Below are 22,969 nucleotides of genomic sequence, written 5' to 3'. Positions count from 1 at the left end.
ACTGGTAAGTAAAATGATGTTCCTATCTTCCAGGTACAACTGCTTATAGTCACTATGATCAAAAAGTGATGGATTGAAATAACCATAATTTATTCTAAGGAGAACAGGGGGGGACAAATGCTATGTGTTTCCTCCCCCATCCCTCTGATTTGCCCAGATGACTAGGTGGGTCGACTGGGAGTAGGTTTTTTCCACCTTTTGTTCCTGGGACATGCCCAGGAACTACTGTGCAAGGTTGGTTCCAGGAGCACACTGCAACACTTTGCAATGAAGAAATGCAGAAGGCACCGATGCAGACCTCTTCAGGACACTTCACTAGAAGGGAGAAGGCGAGTTCCACGGGCGGCCACCGCACACAGATGATGGCAGGCATCCTTCCAGTCACGGTTGAAGACGGCCTTCCACAGCAGGATCCCTTGAAGCTGGGTGGCTGAAATGCGGCAGGAAAGTGACTTGCACCACAATCTAGCGACTACCAGACTTCCGGCAGCAAACGTGGAACTGAGACTGTTCCAGCGAGGTAGCCCACTAGAGAGCAGATCAGTCGAGTGGGTGGACCATTGGATGGCTGGATCCTCGAATGCGCTGACACTGGTTGCTCCAACCAGTCTAAGATTTGAAGCACTGCTCTCAGGGCCTTCGCAGATCACGTAGTCCCGCAGGCTTCTCCCCTGGCCAAACGCAGGAAAGGATGCCCCCCAGCCCCAAATCCTGGGCCAAACGAAACACAAAGGCATCACTAGCCCGTAAAAACAGTAGCTTTGCTGGGAAAGTATATGACCTTATAAGACCAAACAACAATATGGCCAAAGAGCAAGCAAAAACCTTATGGCGCTGCCATTTTAGGGCGATGGCCACGCTCAGAAGCCGTACGCAGCAAACGGAAATGTGTACGAGAAATAATCCAAAATTGTAAACATTTTTGCTTTCACCAGCTTGTCTTTAGGCACATATAAAAGTAGGAAAAAATCCAAAGAGTAAGAGACTAGGGTGATGCAAAGGTCTGCCCACTGCACTGCATTGTAAAAGGCTGTGCTTAACAAAATGGAAACAATCACGAGCATGTAGGGGACAAATGAGCTGAACAACTATCACACAAAGGGGAGTCCCCTACATGAACCACTTCAATTTCCGATTCTGTAAAGCCACGTTCTTGCTAGAGCACGTGCCTATCATGAATTCTGTTTGAATCAATCTATTAAACGGCACACAATTGAATATAAAAATTAATCATTTATTCAGTAGGCCCATGGGTCCTACAAAAATGCACATAGTGACTAGGCTGCTCCAAAATACACAAATAAGGTAAATGAATGACAAAAACAGTAAAAACGTACCTAAGACCTGTTGTCTGTACCAAACAGTATATGCTAGAGAACCAATATTACAATAATAACACAGACCTAATTTCTTGTCAAGAAATGATATCCATAAATATTGTTCTCTGTCCTGTGTTGTCATGATCTCTGCTTCCAAAAGGTCAGGGTTTTCCCAACTCCCTTGGAAGCAGATCCATAACCCAGGTTCCGAGGGCCAACCAGTCCCAATTGGGACCTTTTGGACCCAGTCCTGGCGCCAGTGGCACCAGGCTCATAAATATGCCCAGTCCCAGCGCTGGAAGCGCCGGGCTCATAATGCTTGGGTGGACTTACCTGCAGCAGACCATGCTGCTTACTTGCCTGCCAGTTGAGCCTCTGATCCTCTTCTGTTTGGAACTACTTTTCCTGTTGGGTGGGGCAGGAGCCACTCCCTAGGTTCAGAACACTGGAACTCTTCTGGAAAGCAGGAACTCTTTTCTTACCTAGGCGTGGCTGTGGAAGGAGACACCTAAGCACTACAGGAGGCTATTTAAACCACACCCGATGGATGAATCTTGCTTTGCGTTATTCTGCATCCTCTGCAGCAGAACGCTCATCGTGTCTTCTGCATCTGATCCTGGGCCTAAGGAAAAAGGCTTTCCATCCTGAATCCAGTCTTCAGCAACACCTATAAAGACAAGAAAGAACAGGTTAGCATTACGGTCTTCAGTGACAGCGCTTCACTTACCTGGTCCATCGGCTGTCACCAACGCCTCGCGCTGCATTCCGGCATCTGAAAGACAAAGGCTTACCTACTCTTCGTGCGCTCCGGAGGTCTTCGCACTGCATTCCGGCATCTGAAAGACAAAAGCTTACCAACTCTTTGCACGCTCCGGAGGCCTTCGGCGCTGCATCCCGCATCTGAAAGACAAAACAAGGTGCGTTTAAAGACATTGGGGAACTTTAATACTCACGTGCCATTACTCCTTTCCACATCTAACCCAGTGGGTATTCCGGCACCCTGCAGCCGCTCCGAACCTGTACCTGCAAAATAAAAAGACAGTTAGAGCGCATCGTGAAGCAGGCAACAAGCGCTTACTTACGTGCTTCCAGGCGCTTCCATTCATCACACGGGCTCCATCTTCAACTCACTTCAGCCCGTCATCCGCCTTCGCCGGAACCCTGCAAAACAAGAGACATCATTACTAAAGACTTTTAAAGACATTAGAATTACTCGAAACTTACCGTTCGTGCAGTAAACGACGGACAGCAGTCCTCTGAAGTCAAGAGGCCTGCCCCCCTTATCCAGTGAAGAAACTGGTTACAGCACCCTGCCCCGAGGCAGATGGAGAGCACGGCGTTCACTTACCTAAGACATCTTACCCTTCGAGTCAGACATACAGTGCACAGAGGTCCAGCCCAAAGAGCCAGCCGTGTGTTACACATCACCTTTGAAGATACGGTATACGCCCAGTCAAGACCGGCGCCTCTACGGGAATCAGGTGAGCGTTACATGTGTACAGCCTGACCCTCGCACACTAAACTCAATATAGCGTGAAGGGGGAAATGTCTTTTAGCTCATCACCTGCAGATTCCTTCCAAAGTGCCAACATAGAGTGTAAAAGAAAGCAACACAGCTCTACCAGTTAAAGGGGGTTCTTTGCTTCCACTGTATTTCAGTTTTCCATGTTCTTTATTTTCACATTAACATACTCCACAATCTCAAAGGGGATGGCTCTTCGCCTGAGGTTACTTCGGTTTACACAGTTAATCAACTCAAGATATACGATTTCTCTCTTGATAGTCATTTGGGTTATACCATTCCACAATCTAAAGAGAGTATGAACCTTCCATTAATATTTTCAGTTCCACATTTCGCAGGCTCAAGGAGTACGCCTCTGCCCCTGAACTTTCTTAGCTTTTCCACAGTTTACAGCTTTCTCAATTAATAGGCTCAATGTATATGCCCTTTCCCCTGAGGTTTCTTGACTTTACCACAGTTCAGACACAGGAAATGGGGCAAAGATGCAGCCTTGCCTCATGCCTCGCCCAGTCGGGATCTTTCATATTCTGTGCCCAGAGCCATCCTATCTCACTACGATGTTTGTATGCTTGTGCAAGTAAGCCAAGATTGCCAGTAGCCCAAGGGGATACCCCAGTTGTTTAGCTTTCTCCAAAGTGAGGCTCTATTCACTGTGTCGAAGGCCTTCCCAAACAACGAGGGTATCCTCCCTGGGTTATTGGCAATCTATTTGCACGGGGATATAAACCTCGTATTCAGATTGGATGGCTCTGGGCACTTAACATGAAAAATCTCGGCTGGGCGAGGTGTGAGGCAAGACTGCATCTTTGCCCGATTTATTTTCAATCTGTTCTTAGCAGACATTAAAAAACATCTGGATAACGCTGCATTTGCGAGTCCCAGAGTGGGTTCACAAATGGTGTGCTGGTTGGCCTATGCCGATGACATCCTGCTCATGGACGTTACGCCAAAGGGAATCCAGTGTTTGCTTGATGCCATGAGCAGGTATAGCATCAGCTAATGATTTGATAATTAATCTGGCTAAAATGAACATCCTTCAAATGGGTAGTCGGATGAAAAATGCAACGGAAGCTGGAGACAATTAGCATCAAGCCAGTATTGGAGACTAAATATTTGGGATTTAGATTGACAGCTTATCCCAAGGGGGCATCACTGAAAAAGGTATTGAGAGAAAAAATGTATCCGCTTATGGCCCAATTGAAAGACACAAAATAAATACTGCAAATTCTCACTAAAACCAATGCTTACTTTCTATAGGTGTAAAATCTTTCCCACTATTATGTATGGGTTTGATATTGAATCTCAGGCCTGGGACCTTGACTAGGACTATCGGAAGGTACGTGTGTGTAAAAAGGCCTCGATGCTCCCACTGTCCCTGCCAATAGTTGACCTGCGATACGAATTAGGCCTAAAATCGCGGAGAGTAAGCTTAGAATGGAAATTACTGCAGCTATAAGGATCGATCAAATGACCATAGGACATGCTGTTCGTGGACTTAGCCCAGGAAGAAGGGAGGGGTTCAAATACTTTCATTAAAGATCTGAAATTAAAGGTAGAATCCATCTTAATGCGATCACAAAAAAAATTATAGATTTGAACTTAAACCATAAGGGTTTCAAATTCACCTTATTCGAAATGGATTGGATAATAACTACTGATACCATGAGAAATGTAAAACTTCATGGCAACCCCTCTCTCCTAGACAAAAATCTGGGAGTACTTCCTTGCTATCTGGTCCAATTTCCAGATTGCAGAGACAGGGAGGCTATATTAAGACAGCGATTGAATTTGTTGCTGTCTGTCGAAATCTTATCAAGCAAGACAACACATGAAACCAATGAATGGTTTTTGTACACTGTGTGATCTGTGTCGAAGTCGATCTCTGTACCATATTCTGATGGTGTGCAGGAACAAGAACCAGAGAATTCAAATGTTTGCCAAATTTGTGGACCTGTTTAGCTGGCTAAATTCTGAAGAGTTTTGGCATAGTCTATCGTCGAGGCATGACACCTTCCTGTCCTTAGAACTGTGCAGACTACTGAACATTTAGAAATCGTGTCAAGACATGCCTCAGGGATTGGTGGGTTAAAATCTGAATATTGTAATTTTTTTTTAAGCAAGATGTAATCTGTGATATATCTCTCGACTGGAGGGGATCATTTCATTTTTTTTAAGTAAATGTGAAGAACTATTTTGTAAATGTTGTATTTTGTACTTTGTGAAAAGTCAGTTTACTGACTGTAGCACAATATCAATAAAAAAAACTGCTTTCCCCCTTTTCCAAATTCAATCTTGATTGGGTGCGTGTCCCAGACTCGCTGTATGCCTGGTTTACTCTTTTGCCAGGACGTTCTTGCTTGGTTAATTGGATGCGTGTCCCAGACTCGCTTTATGCCTGGTTTACTCTCCTGCCAGGATGTTCTTGCCTTGTAAATTGGGTGCGTGTCCCAGACTCTCTGTATGCATGGTTTACTATCCTGCCTGGACTTTCTGAATTGGTTCAGTATTTGGGTGCAGGTCCCAGACTCTCACTACTCATCAGTAATCACCTTCTCTTTCATATAGTTCCAACATTCTTTTCATATATTGAGTCAGTGACCCCTCTTCATTCGTCTTAGTCTCTTTGCTAAATCGCCCCCAGTGTCCCAGCTCCTTTGTTGGGACTTGGCAGGTTCATCAACGGTACGCGGCATCCAGCATGCAGCGCCCCAGCATCCCAACTTCGCTCTCTGGTCACCGGTTTTTGCCGTTCTCGCTGCGGCTTGCTTGCCGGTCGGCAGGCATCCCGTCTGCTTTTCGGTTCCCCTGCTGTCCGTGGCACAGGTGTGGCGAAACTTCCGCTTCCAGTCTTCCCTGGAATGCACCTCCAGCAGCTTCTCTGCTTCGTACTGCAGCCTGCTCTCCTTCGTTGTCCCAAACGACATTGGGAGAAGTGAGTCTATCTTTCTCTATACGTGTGGTGTTTTTAAATGTCCAGGCACCTGTTCAACTTTTCGCCTTGGGTCTCCTTCATTCGCCTTCCTGTGTGGCAAAAAACCTCGGTGTCATCTTCGACTTCACATTCTTTCTCTCCTCACATCTCTGACGTCGCCCCACTATCAGCTGCACCTATTCAAAGGGGCTCTTCCCTTTCTCACTTCCCCCAGAAGCTCACAGACTCAAGAGCCCTGGTTCTCTCTAGGCTGGACTATTGCAACAGCCTCTTTCTCAATCTGCCTTCCTCTACTCTCCGCAACTGAACCGGAACAGGACTGCAAGCCTTATCCTTGGCCTCAAGCCCAGGGGCTGTATCTCTCCAGCCCTGAAATCTCTCCACTGGCTCCCCATGGCTGTAAGGATCAAGTTCAAGACCGTTTGCATTGTCCACAAACTTTCTAGGGCCGGGGCCCGCACTACTTCCAACACTCTCTTCCAAAATACCTTCCTTACAAATCTCTATTGGTCAGATGCTTCTCCAGGCAGAGAGTGGGGGTAGATATCTCTCCTCTAAAGGGTCCCCCCTCTGGAATGGCCTTCCTGCCCGCTCGCATTTGAACCAGACCACCTGAAGTTCCAGAAGCAGCTCAACACCTTCTTCTTCTTCTCTGCTTTCTCTCTCTCTCCCTCCCCTGCTGACCTACCCGTCTGATGTTCCGACTGGTTGCTTGGCTATCTTCAGAGTCTCATTGGGTACCAGGCTCTTTCTTGATCAGTCACCCCTGCACTTCCTCTGGGCGTACCACGCACTTAGGGGCTGTAACTGTAACCCTGCTGTCCCTGTCTCCTTGCACTTCTCAGAGCCACGCTGCCCTGGCTGCACTTACTCAGAGCATTGCTGCCCTGTTTTCCTCTCCCCTCTGCACTCCCCCCTCCCCCCACCCCTCTCGCACTTCTCACTCTCGCACTTGCACAATCTGAACGACACAAGGCCTAGAATGGCCGTTTGTCTTGTCCTCCCTCTGTCTTCCCTCCCTTGTGTTGTCGCTCCTAGAAACACTTGTGTACAGGCGCGTTATAAATGACTTGTATCATAACAAATAGTGCGCAGCGTTTGCTTTCCGTTTCTAGTGATCTTTATTACTCCAGTCCTCTTCCTCTCCGCAGTGTTATGAAGCAAAGGGGAATGTAAATACAGTTGGTGATTGATCATGACTGTAGGTTCTACACCCACACTGCAGTATGCCATACAGGAATATGGGTGGCAAGTGTGTTACCAGAGGCTAACAAAACAGGGAAATGCCTGTCTTATCCTAGCGAGTCTAGTCCGCCTCCCTGAGGATTGTCTTCCCCCATGTGGTCTTCCCTTAGATTGCCACCCCCAGGGTCAAAGTCAGTAGCTTCTGCCTTTCCCTTGCCAAATGAGGGAAGCTTCCCTCCAGGGAAGCAGTTACGACATTGCTAGATTGGGCACAGGGTCCATGGAAATATGCAGGGAAAGTTGCTGAAAGACAAATCTTTCCTAACCTTTTCCAGAACTGACAGATGGAACACTATAAAGTTAAGCTTGCCCCTGAGCCATAAGAATTGTACAACATTATGCTCTGTGAACACTGTCCTCTGTACCGGTGCTGACCCTGTTCCCTCATAGTGTTAAGGTGGCTGAACAAAAACTTATGGTGCCTGAACCAGGGTAAAGCTATACTAGTCTTTTATGTCTGCTGCCGGGCCAGTCGTTCAACCCCTGCAGTAGACGTCTTAGTCCTTTACCTTTGCATAAGTCTGCATTGTCTGTATGCACATGTCTCGTGAGTTGCTGTCTCCTGTTTGTACTGTACTTTCCCTTCCCTTACTTACTGTTTGCTCTCTTCTTTTCTAGAAGAATGTCTGAAAACATCAGCTCCACTGGAACGCCAGGATACTGCCATGTCCTTCCACACAGTGCTCAGTAACCGGGAAGTCACTGGATCCACCAGCACTCTGCAGGTATTGACATTTGCTTTCCTGATTCTCCACCTGTACAAATACATGCATGCATGCACAACCTACACACTTCCTCCCAAACCCCCAAATGCTTTCCCAAAGGCTGCTGCACACCCAGGCAGCCGCACTCCTTCCCTGCCCCGCCCCCACATGCACACACTCATGCCCCACACTCATCCTGTAGTATAAGCTTGTGCATTGTCTGTACCTCTGTCAATCTGCCATTCTCAAAGTGGACACTGAGAAAACTGAAGGTGTCACACCCGCTAGTCCCGGGATCTGTCATTCAGGTGGCCAGGACACTGCCATTTTGGGTCCAGTTCCTGGGGGTGTACTAGTGCGGGAGGAACACCTGGATGAGGGGTCCTCTCAGAGTGGAAGGGGAACACCGTAGGGTGAGATGCGGTATCCCCTTCCTTGTAACACCTTTTCCCCATCTTACCATGTAGGATACCTAGGAACTCAACCCAACCCTCCCCTTTTCCCAACACAAACACATTTTCATGATCAGCTCACTGTGAGAGAAAACGGACTAACAGCCGAGCCATATATCCAACACAAGAGTCAGGCAGAGTCAGGAAATTACTGATTATTACACACATCTGACTTCCATCACACTTCCCCACACGGATTAAAGGCAAAGCACGAAAGCACACTTTGAGCAAGGCAACACTCGCACACGAGGAAGCAGCTGTTACAAGATGGCAGTTTAACATGAGGAGAAGGGCGACAAGACCAGAAAGGGTTGCAATGAGGGAATTGCCTTTGACATTTTCAGAGGAAGAAAACTGCTACTTTCACAAGCCCTCAAGAATAAGAATAAGACTGGGAATTAAAGTTGAAGAAAGGTGCATTGTCTTTCGAAGGTACCCCGGGCTCTCCCATATCAATAGCCAAGGCGGGGAGGAGTGATTGCCGCTGTGATACGGTCCTTGGCGCCTGCAACAAAGCCGCTCCAGTAAAGTCAGCACAGCCAGTGAGACTGATAGCAGACCGGTCTGTGCTCGAACCAAGGTTGCAAGCAGCAACATTGTATGAGGAAATCTGCAAAGAACAGAGTGGAAGGCGTATGTGATGAGCGACGCAAATATAATTGAATATCCAAGGAGTGACTGAACCTTTGAAACCAAGGTAGATGCCATATACAGAGTGGTCCGGCGCCACGTGGGTGCTCATTCAAAGGTCTCTGTTAAGCATCCTATTTTGAGTGTCAAATTGTTAACTGTGAAATCGAAGGGGTCCTGCAACGGGTCAAGCCAAACCCTGTGCACATTCGAAAATCTTCGCTAGCTAATATGAACTGTAACTGGTCCAATCCCGGCTGAGGGAGACTAATTGTGTAAAAGGGATCTGCGCCTAGCTGAGGGGGATCCGGGGTGAACCGTGAGTCATCTGAGAAAAGATATTCTATATGAGCCCGGAAGAGGGGGATCCAATTTAAGGATTGTAGTAGAAAAGGGATCTGAGCCCGGCTGAAGGAGATCCAGAATGAAGAGTGAATCGCCTGACTTGAATGTTTGTAAAGGAACATTTTGTTGTTTTGACACATCAGGCCCTCTGAATCAAGAGACTTTGATAACTTAAGAGACTTGGGCAGGCACAGAAGGCCCTGATGTTGGTGATGGAACTGTGTTCTTGTGCTGAAGAAGCCCCAAGAGTGTGCTATGCTAGAGTGAACCGCCTTGTCTCGTGCTGTAAACGGGAAACCAACAGCCTGAACATCCTGACTTATCATTTTGTGAACGCTTTGCTTTTCATGAACATTTCCCCCACACTATTTGTAAGTTAGCAGTAAGGATTGGCAATAGGTGTTTTAAGTATAGACCCTTTTATTTTGACGAGATTCCACTATGTTAGGGAGAATTCTCTGTTTAGGTTGAATTTCCTAACCTAGTGAGTCCCCAGCAGCTTTGCTGGATTTCTGGAGTTTGTTTTTTTCTCCTGCCAAGAGTGAGTCTCTTTTCCTCACACTCTTGGACATGATTTGAGGGGTTCTTTTGACTGTTAATGTGTTTTATGGGCTATGGGGTCTTTTACTCCATAGGGTCTCATATGTTTTTACTATGTGTTACACAGCACCCTCAGTGCAGTGACACAGGGGTGTCATAGTGACACCCCACCATAGACTCCATACCCTGGGACTGACTACTGTCTCCCAGAGCATGTAAAGTCACCATTGGCTTTACTAGTCCCAAATTATGAACAGAAACCAGTACAAACTATCATATTGTAGACGTACCGGTCGGGGTAATTTGATTGCCCCGGGGTCTGTTAGTCGAGGGGGCATGTCTCCGTCCCCCCTGATCGAGTTTTGGCTGGTGGCAGTGGATACTACTTTTTATATTCGACCGCGAATATATCTCTATGGGATTTTCCCATTGTTCGATGCTACCAACTTTAATTATTTAATTCTCATAGCCTCAAACATACCGCTGGTTTATTTATTTAATATTAATTCGCCGGTTGGTATTTTTTGCCAGAACTCGATTCTAAAATGGCGTTTGTGTTCTCTTCTGTGACTCCAACCCAAGTCGAGCCCTTTGTTCCACTTTTTGGCGGGCTTCTCCACAGAAGCCTCCAAAAGTGGTGCCACTCTGTCTGGGTACCACAGGGAGTGTGGGAGGGGGTTTAGGCACCCTGGACTGAGTTACCTTGGTAACTCAAGTTGCACTCTTGTGTGATTGGCCCAATTGGTGAGCCGGCCGGCTCACCACTTAGCATGTTTGATTGACAGCTAGGCTGAGTGAATTGGGGTGTGCTGCATAAAAGCAGGGCTTTTGGGACTGGAACTTCAGAAGTTGTCACAGGACCTGAAAATCCGACGAGGGAGAAGCTGAGCCGACCTGCTACGACGACACCACCTGCGGAACTGACTCACCACTTCCCGGCTACAGAGACGGTCTCCTGGCTGGAGAGTCTTCTTCCTCTGACTGGTGGGCACAACCAGTTTACCTTCTTTTCCTCGCATCCCAGGGCGTCTTGTGGTCGAATTGTCCGTGCCAAGCACCCCGGCAACCGGATAGCCACTTAACACTGGACCGCCCTCTTTTAACTGAGAACTCCGCAGCTGGTTTCTTCCCTGGCAGTGCAAGGGACTCCTGTCTTCCTCCCCGACGAGATCCTCTCTTCCCTCGGACGAAGCACCGACTTGCATCCGCTGCCAGGAACTGCCCCCGCTGGAGTATTCTCACCACTTTAAGGTACCGTGTCTGCCAGGCCTCCCTTTCTAAAGATTGCTACAAGGTAATAATAATCCCTTAACCTTCTGGACTGGGCTGGCCGCCTTGACCATCTAACCGGTCCCTTTCTTTTGGTCCAACTCTGTCTGAACTGATTACGAAACTTTTGGGCACTTTGAACCGTGTGACCTTGGACACATTTCGACCGGAGCCTCTTAAAGTGGGTCCGGCCTTGTTAACTTTGACTTTACGGTTTTAACCTGCCTTCTTCTCCTCCTGTGTTCTTCTGAAAGTGTCGGGACCGTGTTTCTATCTTTGCTCTGCCTTTCTCTCCCTTTTAAACCGATTGATTAGAGTGCCATCTTCGTTAAGCGCTCACCTGTGTCTGAAAATAAGTGTTGCTTTACTTAAGACTTGTCTAACTAATCGTTGAAGGGAGTGTATATCTTTTAATGACCGTGTTTTTGAAATGCTTGATATTAGTGGCAGTGTGTTTTATTAGATGTGGTTTTAAATAATGATATCTCTTTTACACCAAGCTCTGGTCAGTGTTTGCTTGTTCTACTGTGTTCTTTTGACCTATTGTGAATACTCTGTATACTGCCTAACTCTTCTTGAGGGAAGTCTGACTGCTCAGCCACAGCTACCAAGTGAATCTGTGTAGTACAGACTGCTACCAAGTGGGTTTACTGCCAAACACCTGTAGTCTTAAATCTTTTGCAGTGGTCCCAGAGGGAACTGCACAGGTTTCTGCCTAACATACTATGACTGTGTTATTATTATTTGATGGTCGTAGCTTGCTCCCATCGGTAGATTTAGGTTTAGATATGCGTTTATCACACCCTTGATAAAGTTCAATAAAAACACCCTTTAACTATGGTCACAATTCTCTTACTTTGATACCAGGCCTTCCTTACAACACATACACAAAGTCTACTACCTATCTACTCTCCTGTGTCATGCACATATACATTCTCTAACCACCCATCCTATTAAGACTGCAAACTCTTGAAATCATATTGGATTATTGTCAATTCAAGTCATAACTGTACAAAGCATCTGCAGCTCTGTCTTCATCCTTTCACAACGGCTGCATTACAAGTCCCCACTCACATTCTGTCCTTGCATACCTCATACTTTCTAAATTCTACCCAGTTATGTTTATCGTTCAAATATAGCATCACCTACTTCCCTTCACACCTTAAGCCACTTCTTTTGCATGAGATCAAAGTAATTGTTTTGTATGCTGCTCGCACTGTAGCTATGCATCCTCTGTACTCGAACATGGCACACAAAATGGCTGATAAACTATATAGAAAATAGGAGGTTAAGGGCATCATTCACAAATCAAGATGCACATGGAGTGCACACATACTCTTATAACCCCATGATAGTGGCTACTGTGACGAACCAGAAGAAGGATTTGGGCACTTGGTAGACATGACACTTTTTATTTAAATAATAAGAGAAAATGCCTATCTTGCCCTACTGCTATCTGGAATATTCCCTGCCTGACGTAACTAAATAAGGCTTCTCTTCTGTCAGTAAGAGTCGAACATGAAACGCCCACATTCCAAAACCTTACTTTGAAGGGATTGTGTCCTCCGACGTATTCCTTATCTTTGATAATTCGTCTCCAGCTTGCTGGCCTCGGAAATTTTTTCTCTGTCGAGGGCGCTGCGCGTCGACGTCCGCCCAGTCAATGTACCTCGACAGCCACTGTATCGGCGCCGACGTCACCATGCCCATAAATAGCCACGCGCGGCGTCCGTTGCTCAGTTCCGTTTTCCAGCGCTTTGTGGGGCCTCGGAATATCGTTGCTCAGTTCAATCAGATAAACCTTCTAGATTTACTCAAATACCAACTCGTTCTCAATGGCTTCTTCATCGGAACCGACAACGCCGCGATCCGGCTTAAAAAAATGACGAGAGACTGCGGTAAAAAATTGTCGATAACAGATCCACACAGGATCTGCTTGTGGTGCTTGGGAAGGAGCACCATTAGTTGAGGGTGTGAGGACTGTATTTCCATGACGGCGAAAGCCTTGAAGGAGCGCAAGGGGAAGCTCGAGAGAGGTACGTCAGTCAAAACCTTCTCGAAATTTTCTTCGGCTGAGTCGAGGCATTCGTCTCATCGCCGTCGAAAGCATTCCCATTCTAGATCTCGAAGTAGCTCTCATCATTCGTCGATCGAGACACTCAAAGAAGAGACGTCGAAGATCCCCTTCCTCGTCATCTTCTGTTTCCCCAGAAAGGGTCTCCTGCCCCACAAAACACAGCTCTCAGGCTGAGTGGGAGGAATTCAGGAAGAAAATGCTAAGCGTCTTAGAGAAAGCGGCCTCAACCCCCTCGAAGACAGCTGAGGGTGATACCCCGGGTGAAAAACCCCAAAAATCGAAACGCTGTGAGTTGCTGCACCCAGCGAAAGATTCCACCCAAGAGTGCCATGGGCTATCGGGTAAGAAGGCACCGTCTTCGCCGTCGTCGAAGACCCCTTCGACGCATGGATTGGCGCCATCGATGCCATTGTGGAAGGGTTCTTCGACGCTTTGGTCGATCGACTCAACGCCATCGTCAACGCCGACATTGACGCCGATAAAAGAGAAAACCACGGCTACTTCACAGCCAACGGTGATACCAAGAGCCTCCGGCACGACGCCGAGACTGTCGACGACATCCTCGAGTAGGATCCCGATCCTCTCGAGTTCTTCGAGGCCTCTTCCAGTTTTTCTCGGCGCCTTCGAAGCCTGTCACATCAGCGTCAACGACATCGACGTTTTCTCACGCAATAATGACGAGTTTGGCTCCTTCTGCCTTAGAAATGGGTTGTACACCATTTCCGAGGTCTGAGTACCCCAGATGATCTTCAATCTATGAAGAAGGGGAGGATTCTGACCAGGAAACCTTCCGGTTGCAGAGGAACACACTACCTGTTTCAGAGGATTTCACCTCTGAGGAAAGAAGGTTGAAAGACCTACAGGAATCATTACATGAGGCAAGTGGGCTGGACACTTCCCCAGAAGTTGAATTTGTTAAACCAGACCCAGGGGAACATGCCGAAACACCCTATAGAACCCTGATGGCAAGGATTATTGAATTTATGGGTTGGTCTGCGCCTTCACCTGTTTTTCAACAGGATGATCTGACAGACATATTAGACAAAGGTCCACAGGAGGATCCTGTGATCCCCTTCCATGCAGCCTTACAAAGAAAGATTTCATCTAATTGGGAAACTCCTTAGGTTATCCCTGCAGTCAATAAAAGATTGTCCGCCAAGTATAGGGTAGCTGCGGCTGACCTTGAATACTTATCAAAACACCCGACTCCAGAGAGCCTGGTGGTTTAGCGGCAACTTCATCAAGCAGCAGGTCCGCTTACCCTACTGTCCCACAGGATAGAGATGACAAAAGGTACGATTCTATGGCAAAAAAAGTATTTTCTGCTTGTAGTATGGCGTTGAAGTCCATCAACGCCACCTGTACGCTCGCCAGGTTCAGTCACACACTGTGGGAGTGTGCTTCATCAGCAGCTGACTGCATACCCGAAGGAGAGGAAAGGGAAGCCTTCTTTAACATTATTAAAGATGGCAAAGATGCAATGTGCGAGTCACTTCAAACTGGCATTGAATCCGCTGACAGTATCAGCAGGGCCATGGCGGCAAGTACGACAATCCGCAGGCATGCGTGGTTGCGAAAGTCTGGCTTTGCTCCAGATGTACAGGCTAGACTTTTGAATTTGCCCTTTGACGGCTCTTCTTTATTCGGTAAAAAGGCTGATGACAGTCTGGAAAAGTTGCAGACATCTAAAGCAGCGGCAAAATCGTTAGGAGCTGCAATCCGCCAAACTCCTTTTCGCCCCTCAGGAACCTCTGGGAGAGGAAAGTCCTTTCGCTATTCCGCATTCGGGAAAGGCAGAGGACAGCTGGCTCAAAGAGGCCAAAGGAGATCCACCCGAGGTGGACGGGTCAAAAGTACTAAAGCCGCAGCAGCAGCAGGTGCCTCTTTACCCTCGGCATCTGCATCAGCCGCCCCCAAACCACTCTGAGGTCTTTACACACAAAACACCTGTAGGGGGCAGGTTAACTCACCATCTGACGGAATGGCAGGCTATAACGTCAGATGCTTGGGCATTGGAGACAGTTGCCCAGGGTTACTGCCTACCCTTTCTACACATCCCTCAGTCATCCACCGGGGCACAGCTCTCTAAAAGATCCAGATCCGCTCCTCTTGCAGGAGATTATAGACCTGGTAGAGAAAGGTGCCATAGGACCCGGTACCTGTAGCGGATAGGAACAAGGGCTGGTACTCCCCCCCTACTTTCTCATACCATAGAAGGACAGGGGACTGAGATCCATCCTGGACTTATGAGAATTGAACAAGTTCCTCAGGAAGGACAAGTTCAAGATGGTAACTCTCTCAGATCCTTCAGGCCCTCCAGCTCCAGGACTTGCTGGTATCTCTGGACCTTCAGGATGCTTATTTCCATGTGCCAATCCATCTCTAACACAGGAAATACCTGAAGTTTGCAATTGGCGTCTCTCATTATCAATTTCGAGTTCTGCCATTTGGCTGACCTCTGCCAGAGGGTCTTCACCAAGCTAATGTCGGTAGTGGCTGCGAGTCTAAGGAGGGATGGAATCCACGTCTACCCCTACCTGGACGATTGGCTGATCAGGGCTGTGTCTTCGGAACAAGCTCAGATACAGCTAGATTATGTATGCCACTTCCTTCACAAACTGGGCTTCTCCCTCAATTTAAAGAAGTCACAGATGATAGCATCACAGAGACTCCAGTTCATTGGAGCGGTCCTGGACACTTCCCTGGGAAAAAGCCTCGCCACCAGCGGTGAGGGTTCAAGATATTCTGCAGACAGTCAACAAGTTCCAAAATGCCCAACGTCTCCCAGCCTTCGACTTTTTGAGGTTGCTAGGCCTCATGGCATCCTGCATTTTCCTTGTGCCAGAGGCTCGCCTGAGAATGAGATCTCTTCAGTGGGCACTGAGAACTCTGGTCGCAATTCTCAGGGAGAATGACAGATCTCCTCCGGATTCCGGACAAGGTAGCCCACGACCTTCTATGGTGGGCCTATCCAGAGAACATTTTGAAAGGAGAACTGTTTTGGCAACCGTGGCCGGAGATAACAGTAGTCACAGATGCCTCACTCACGGGGTGGGGAGCCCATGCCAACGACTTGACCATCAGCGGTCGTTGGTCTCCATCGGAGTCCAGACTACACATCAACCTATTAGAGCTGAGAGCGATCAGACTAGCGCTGAAAGCTTTCCTGCCATCAGTACAGGGGAGAAATGTCCTGATAATGACGGACAACACAGTGGCCATGCACTACCTCAACAAAAGAGGAGGCGTAGGGTCACTGCCACTGTGCAGAGAGGCAATGCAGCGCAGGTTTTGGGCAATTCAGGAAGGAATCTCTCTATCGGCAGTCTACCTAGCCGGAGAGAAGAACTTGACAGCGGATGCTCTGAGCAGGCAGAGCACAGTCTCCCACCAGTGGGAGCTAGCTCAGAAAGTCCTTCAAGAGATCTACGCCCTTTGGGGAACCCCTCAGATGGATCTGTTCGCCACAAGCACCAACAGGAAGTGCGATCTGTTCTGTTCAAGGGAAATTCCCTCGAGAGGGGCTCTAGGGGACGCGTTCGTAGTGGACTGGGAGTTCCCACTCCTTTACGAGTTTCCACCAGTCCCTGTTATTCCTCAAATGATCAGGAGGTTGAGAAGATTCCGGAAAACCATGATCCTAATTGCCCCGGACTGAGCCAGGAGAACGTGGTACCCAGACCTTCTAGATATGTCCATCTGCCCTCCAATCCGTCTTCCACTCAGAGAATCTTCTCTCGCAGAAGGGAAGTCAGGTTCTCCATCCAGACATCAGAACCCTCAACCTTCACGCTTGGCTTCTGAAAGGGTGAGGTACAAGGATTGGGACCTCCCTGATAACGTCATGGAGGTGTTGCTTTCAGCCAGAAGGCCAGCAACAAGTCTTTATACCGATGCCATTGGAACAAATTTTGCAGCTGGTGTAGAGAAGGGAATATCAACCCTTTTTCATTTGGTACACCAACGGTGTTATCGTTTCTACTCTACTTGGCAAACTCAGGCCTTCAAGTTGGCACTGTAAAAGGCTATCTTGCAGCGCTTTCAATCTTCAAGCGCACTGCGGAGGAACCATCGTATTTCAATCTACCTCTAGTAATACAATTTCTCATGGGATTAACTAATGTTTATCCTCCAAGACCATTCCAAGTTCCCTTATGGGACTTAAATTTAGCCTTAAACGTCCTAATGGGTACTCCATTCGAACCACTCCACTCTTGTTTGCTGAGATTTCTCACGCTGAAAACTGTCCTATTGGTAGCATTAACATCTGCTAGGAGGGTGACCGAGCTACAAGCTCTCTCTTGTAAACCCCCCCATACGATTTTCCATAAGGACAAAGTTGTCCTACAGGTGAAGCCTAATTTCCTCCCAAAGGTGGTTTCTGAATTTCATATTACTCTGAAAATTACCTTACCTTCGTTCTACCCTCCTCCCCATCTGGGGAAAGAGGAAGAAAGGCTACATAGACTGGACCCAAGGAGAGCTCTGAGCTTTTACATCAGCAGATGTAGGCTAGGATTAGGCAAGCTGACCAACTGTTTGTAGGATACTCGGGTCACAAATTGGGACTACCCATAACAAAACAGACCATTTCCAGGTAGATTATTTTGGCCTTTCTGGAATGTTACAAACTGGCAGGGAAAGAGCCACCCCAAAATCTTGGGGCTCATTCAACCAGGGGTATCGCAGCCTCTTGGGCCCTCCAAAGAGGGGTATTGGTCCGAGACATATGTGCGGCTGCCACATGGTCGTCCGCACATACGTTCACAAAATTTTACAACCTGGATTCCTCCGCTAGTCAAGAGACCAGATTTGGAAAAGCCGTATTACATTCGGTTCATTCCTAAAAGGGATACATGACATTATTACTCCCACCTCCAATTACATGCCACTCCTATGGGAGTCTATCAAAGATAAGGAATCCCTTCGAAGAACAAGTTACTTCTTACCTTGTAATGTTCTTTCGATGGGATGTTCCTTATCGCCCCTCCCAACCATCCCCGCAGTAATACTTCCCTTGTGGTTGCAGCTTACGCTCCTTCAAGGTCAATAACCAATTCAGGCATGACTTATTTTATGCTACAAAACGGAACTGAGCAACGGACGCCGCGCGTGGCTATTTATGGGCATGGTGACGTCGGCGCCGTTATGGTGGCTGTCGAGGGACATCGACTTGGCGGACGATGATGCGCAGCGCTCTCTACACAGAAAAAATTTCCGAGGCCAGCAAGCTGGAGACGAATTACCAAAGATAAGGAATACGTCGGAGGAACATCCCATCGAAAGAACGTTACAAGGTAAGAAGTAACTTGTTCTTCTAGCTTACCCTATCACTAATAGGAACCACTAAAGTGAAGTGGCTTGTATTTCCTTCCTTCCCCATTGTGGTGTGTGGGTCACCTGTTGGTAGCGGTGATGTCAGATTGAGTGTTGGAATGTATGCTTATGAGTGCCAGTTGAATGAGCTACCATGGTGGTGGGGACCAGTGGGTTGTCTTCTCTATTACATGTACTTAAACTGTATGTGCACATGACCTGAATAAATGGACTACATATACCTACACCTGAAGAGTGTGTCTTTCATTACTACATAAAGATTACTAGGTTGTATTCCCTCTGGCACGTTCCCTTTTGGCCTGCTGTTTGTGAGGCCCTTCCTTCAGGGCTTTCTCCAAAAGAAAGGTTTTGGTTATCTTCGTGTTTTCAAAATAAGACAATGAGTAACATTAGTCCAAACTCTCAGTTTTTCATGAGCTCCTGTAGTACACATTTCCTGTTAATATTCCCCGGTGTTTGCCAGTCTTCCAGAGGAACTTACTGTTCAACTTATTTTCCTTCTGAATATAGTCTCTTATGATTCTTTCTCTCGTTTTCAGTTCTATGGTCTCCTTGTACTGAGTTCTGCCTCTGTTAGGACTTGGTTTCTCTTGCTCCTCGTTTTCCTTAAAGTGGGCCTTTCCACTGTTTTGCCCCTCTGTTCTTTTCTAATGCTGGGCATTGTACTTAAACTTTATATCAAATGGCTTCCACTGCCTTTTTCTAGAATGTTACAATGTTCGACAAATGTAACATTTTGTAACTTACTGGGTTCCCCCAGTACGCACTGTTGTGATTTCACAGGGTTTTACACTCATTCTTACATTTCGTTTTCAATGTGATATTTAGCATGTAATCACTGTTGCCTCCCCCTCTCATGCTCTACCCCCTTACCTTTATTCCCGGGATTTGATCTACAAAGTTCTGGCGTTGATACTGAGAGGCTCTGTTGCCGACATCTTCCAGACTTAGCCGCACAGTCGCTCAGAGATCCTGGGCAACTCTGGCTAGTCGGCGTCGCTCATCCATCGGGAGATTTTGTTTCTCCCGTTCTCCAGCATTGGATCTTTAATGGATTCACATGCTATGAATATTTCCCCGTCGTCAGGCTGGGAAACCTCAGTAACTTCAACTTAGCGTTTTCCTATGGAAAACCTTGACACTTTAGTGTCCTATCAACTTCCTTTTTGGGTGCTTTCGGCCCCACCAATAGGACGTCTGGTATAAATAGCCCCGCCCCCGCGGCTTCCCTTCAGATTTCAACCATCTCCAAACTGTTGGGATCACCTCGTGTTTCATGTTTTTGCACGTGCGTTTGGTTCGTGGGCTAGGATGTTATTGGTAGCCCAGAAGAAGTGTCTTTTTCGGCCTTGTGCTACTTGCGGCATGAAGAAGGTGTACGAAGGCGATGGTCATATGGACTGTCTTTACTGTCTCTACCCCATCACACAGCAGATGCCTGCGAGATATGTCGGGGGTTTTCACAGAAGACCTTGAAAGACCATAATCAACGGCTCATATGTTGGCTTAATGAGGGCACGTACCCGGCTTCGGAAGTCGGCTCGGCCCGGCCCGGGGGAGCCAGCCTTCAGGGAGAGCGGAGAAATCCCCGAAGCATCGCTGAGCGGCTTCGGCGGAACCCCCTGCTAAGAAGCATCGGGCAGTGTTGCCTGCATTGGAGTTGGGGAAAGCCGGCAAGTCTTTGTCTAGGCTGCATCATTCGAAGACAAGTGGCTCCTCGTTGTCCAAGTGGCTCCTCGTTGTCCAAGCATGGTCGGCTGGACAAGTCCAAGGGGTCTGGTGGTAGGCCCGAGAAGTCTTTGGTGTTGGAGAAAGCCCTGGCGAAACCGAAGGAGTCTTCATCGAAGCACTCGTCGTCCAGGGACCATCGCAAGTCTTTGTCCAGCCGGGAGTCGTCAAATCACCGGTCCGGTTCTTCTGAAAAATACAGGTCTCCGGTGAAGTCGAAGCCGGGGGACGTGGTTCCGACAACAAGCTCAGATGGTTTCATCGTCGACGGTAGTGCTGCACTCTACGGTCCCGTCGGTGGTGTCGTAGGCGCCGTCCACGACTTTGGCGGACAGTGGTCCACTGCTGTTGTCGTCACAGATGTAATCAGAAGGGTTGTTGTCGACGGGTGGGGCGTGGAAGTGAGGGAGGTGCCCGAAACTCCCTGTGCTTAGTCTCTTAGGAGACCGAAATGCACTCTGTAGTGATTGGCAGATTGCTCCACGGTTTTGCAGTTCCACGCAAGCGCTCTCCCAGTTGGTTGGAATGTTTTTTTCCTCCACGGCCATGCATTCTGGGTAATACAGTCTTATGGGACAAGAAGTATTGTGCACAAAATCGGGTTCATGAAAAGGTGATACTTCACTTAACTAGGCTTAGATGCGAGGGACAGAGACTTGGGACCTCCCAACTCCAACGCCCTGGTTCTGGCAAACCCCCTGCTGGGCCACAGGTTAAGGCGGGTCTCCGTCCCTTCATGACAGGATCATTTCCCCTTCCCTCCCTAACTCCCTCACATTCCTTCCCCCTCCCTTTTCCTCTCTTGCACACACTGTTTATTCTATGCTACCTTCTCTGGTTTCTTTTTCTCCCTGGAACATTTTAAGATGGTTTTTACGTGAAATGACACTAATGACCACCCAAACTCTATCAAGGTAGTTTGACACAGCAGTATGGCTTAGACTTGTGAATTGTTTAGTTGGTCACACACAGAGGGTTCTTAATAATTAAAAACTGACAGAACGAATTCCTAAACACACTGTTGTGCATCCACCATGTGGTGATCTTACTAAAGAGCACCAACACTTTACTTTTAAAACCCTTTGATCAAATTCAAGTAAGCACACACTAAAGTCAGTGAAGTAAAGAATGGTTAACTAATAACAAACCAGTTAGATTCAGGAAAGTTATTAACAAACCTTAATACCTTAATTTAAAAAAGGCCTTAAGTCCTTGCATGCTAAAGGAGATGGGGCTTTGTGACCTGAGTGTCACAAGTCCCACATGTAGCTCTTTGTTGGGCGTTAGGAGTCATACTTTTTTTTTTGGCCATTCGGTTTTTATTAAATTCAACGATCTTTAACTATGCATTGACAGAAAGTTAGGAGTCTTTTAAGAAGGCAGAATAAATGTTGGCAAAGCAACTATGTAGGTGTAAGTGTGCCTGGAAGTTAAGAACAAAGCAAGCAGCTCTTTAGAGGTTTTCCTTCCCAATCCCACCATCAATGGGTAAGCCAAGGTGGGTTTCTGGTCAGAACTTCACCGGTCTTGACCGGCAGAGGTAGGGTAGGACTTTGCGTTCGTTGGACTCTATGGAAGGATGGGGGTAGAAACAGGAATATAAACAGACCCCTGCATTCAAATGTCATCAGAAGCGTCCCCTTGAGGTTCTGAATCCACTTGCCCAATGTGTGTGTTGGTTCTATTGGAGGGGGGGTGTTGGGGTTACTGGTGCATAGGGCACTTTCGACATGGGTTTGGGTCCTGTCTGAATTGGGTGTGTCAACGCTCTGGCGAAAGAGTTCCTGAGACTTGATAGCTGGACAACCCTGTCATGTAGAGAAGACCACTATGATTCGGACTACCTCAGGCGACCTGAGGACACAAAGGCAAGAGTTGGTGATGAACACTGTAGTCAGGCGGCGGAAGGCGACTGTTGTGGCAGAGAAAATGAAGCAGATTCTGAAAGCCACTCCATGCTGGAGAGTTGCAATTGCAGGGAAAGGCCTCTTGTCTTACCAGCAGAGGGTTAGCAGAGCTCAAAGACCGAACCCTGATCTGTGACAGACGTAATGAAGTTGCAGAGGAGGGAGCTGGTCAGTCCATAGGGTGGCCTTCAGACACTTGAACTGCTTCCAAGGGCAGGATCCTCAAGCAGGGGACAGGATTGGTTATTCATACTGGTCCCAGGGTTGATGTACTGATGAATGCCTCCAGGAGATCAGACAAAGGAGCATGGTTTCTCTGGGTCTTTGCTGGAGAGCGATACTGTACGGCTGTAGTGACAGTCAACGGGTCTTTGGCAGTAGGCTTTTCTTCAAAGGGGTATTGGCTCCAATGACTATCTCACAAATGGCTGCAGGAGGAGTCCTTGTATCCTAAATTGAAGCTGGAGTCACCGAGCTCCCAAATTGAAAGGATATGCACCATTGAGACTTGCATGGGCTGTCCAATCATGGACAACCTCCAGACTACACATCTTCCGGATAAGTCATACTTTGGCCAGGATGTGGACTGGGACCAGACGGTCCCATCCCCCTTATCCGGTCACAAGCACATACCACTGCTTTGCCCGGAGAAAGCCATGCCTTTGTGTGACAAATCCAGTAAATCTGTCCCTTCTCCCCAAAGGGAACCTCCCCTCCCCCCGTGTGGCTAGGGAGGTGAGCCTGCTCAGCAACACCCTTCCTAGGGGTTGAAGCAAGTTGGACCTCACCGGGAGAGACTCTTCCTTTGGCAACATGGACTCCCGTTCCTATGAGGAATTCCCTAGGCCATCCCCTGTGGTGGCATATATGGGATCATCCAATATGAAGAACTGTATACAGCTCAGCTACTTCACTAAGGTTCATCCATGTTGGTACGGAAAAGAAAGAGAAGCTGTCGCTTC

General features: G+C 47.7%; 1 protein-coding gene across 8 annotated transcripts in view; it reads left to right on the top strand.

Moving 5' to 3' along the window:
* Window positions 1-22,969, top strand: part of SZT2 (SZT2 subunit of KICSTOR complex) — a 2,035,845-nt gene that overhangs the window by 670,659 nt on the left and 1,342,217 nt on the right. For all 8 annotated transcript variants that reach the window (XM_069642429.1, XM_069642432.1, XM_069642427.1 and 5 more), the window contains exon 23: window positions 7,637-7,743. In XM_069642429.1, coding sequence (XP_069498530.1) covers window positions 7,637-7,743 — 107 coding nt within the window. The remainder of the gene's footprint in view (window positions 1-7,636; window positions 7,744-22,969) is intronic.

The sequence above is a fragment of the Ambystoma mexicanum genome, chromosome 1q (genome assembly GCF_040938575.1).
Source record: "Ambystoma mexicanum isolate Mex_15411 chromosome 1q, UKY_AmexF1_1, whole genome shotgun sequence".
NCBI classification, from domain to species: domain Eukaryota; kingdom Metazoa; phylum Chordata; class Amphibia; order Caudata; family Ambystomatidae; genus Ambystoma; species Ambystoma mexicanum.
This window is presented reverse-complemented; position numbering and strand designations above follow the sequence as displayed.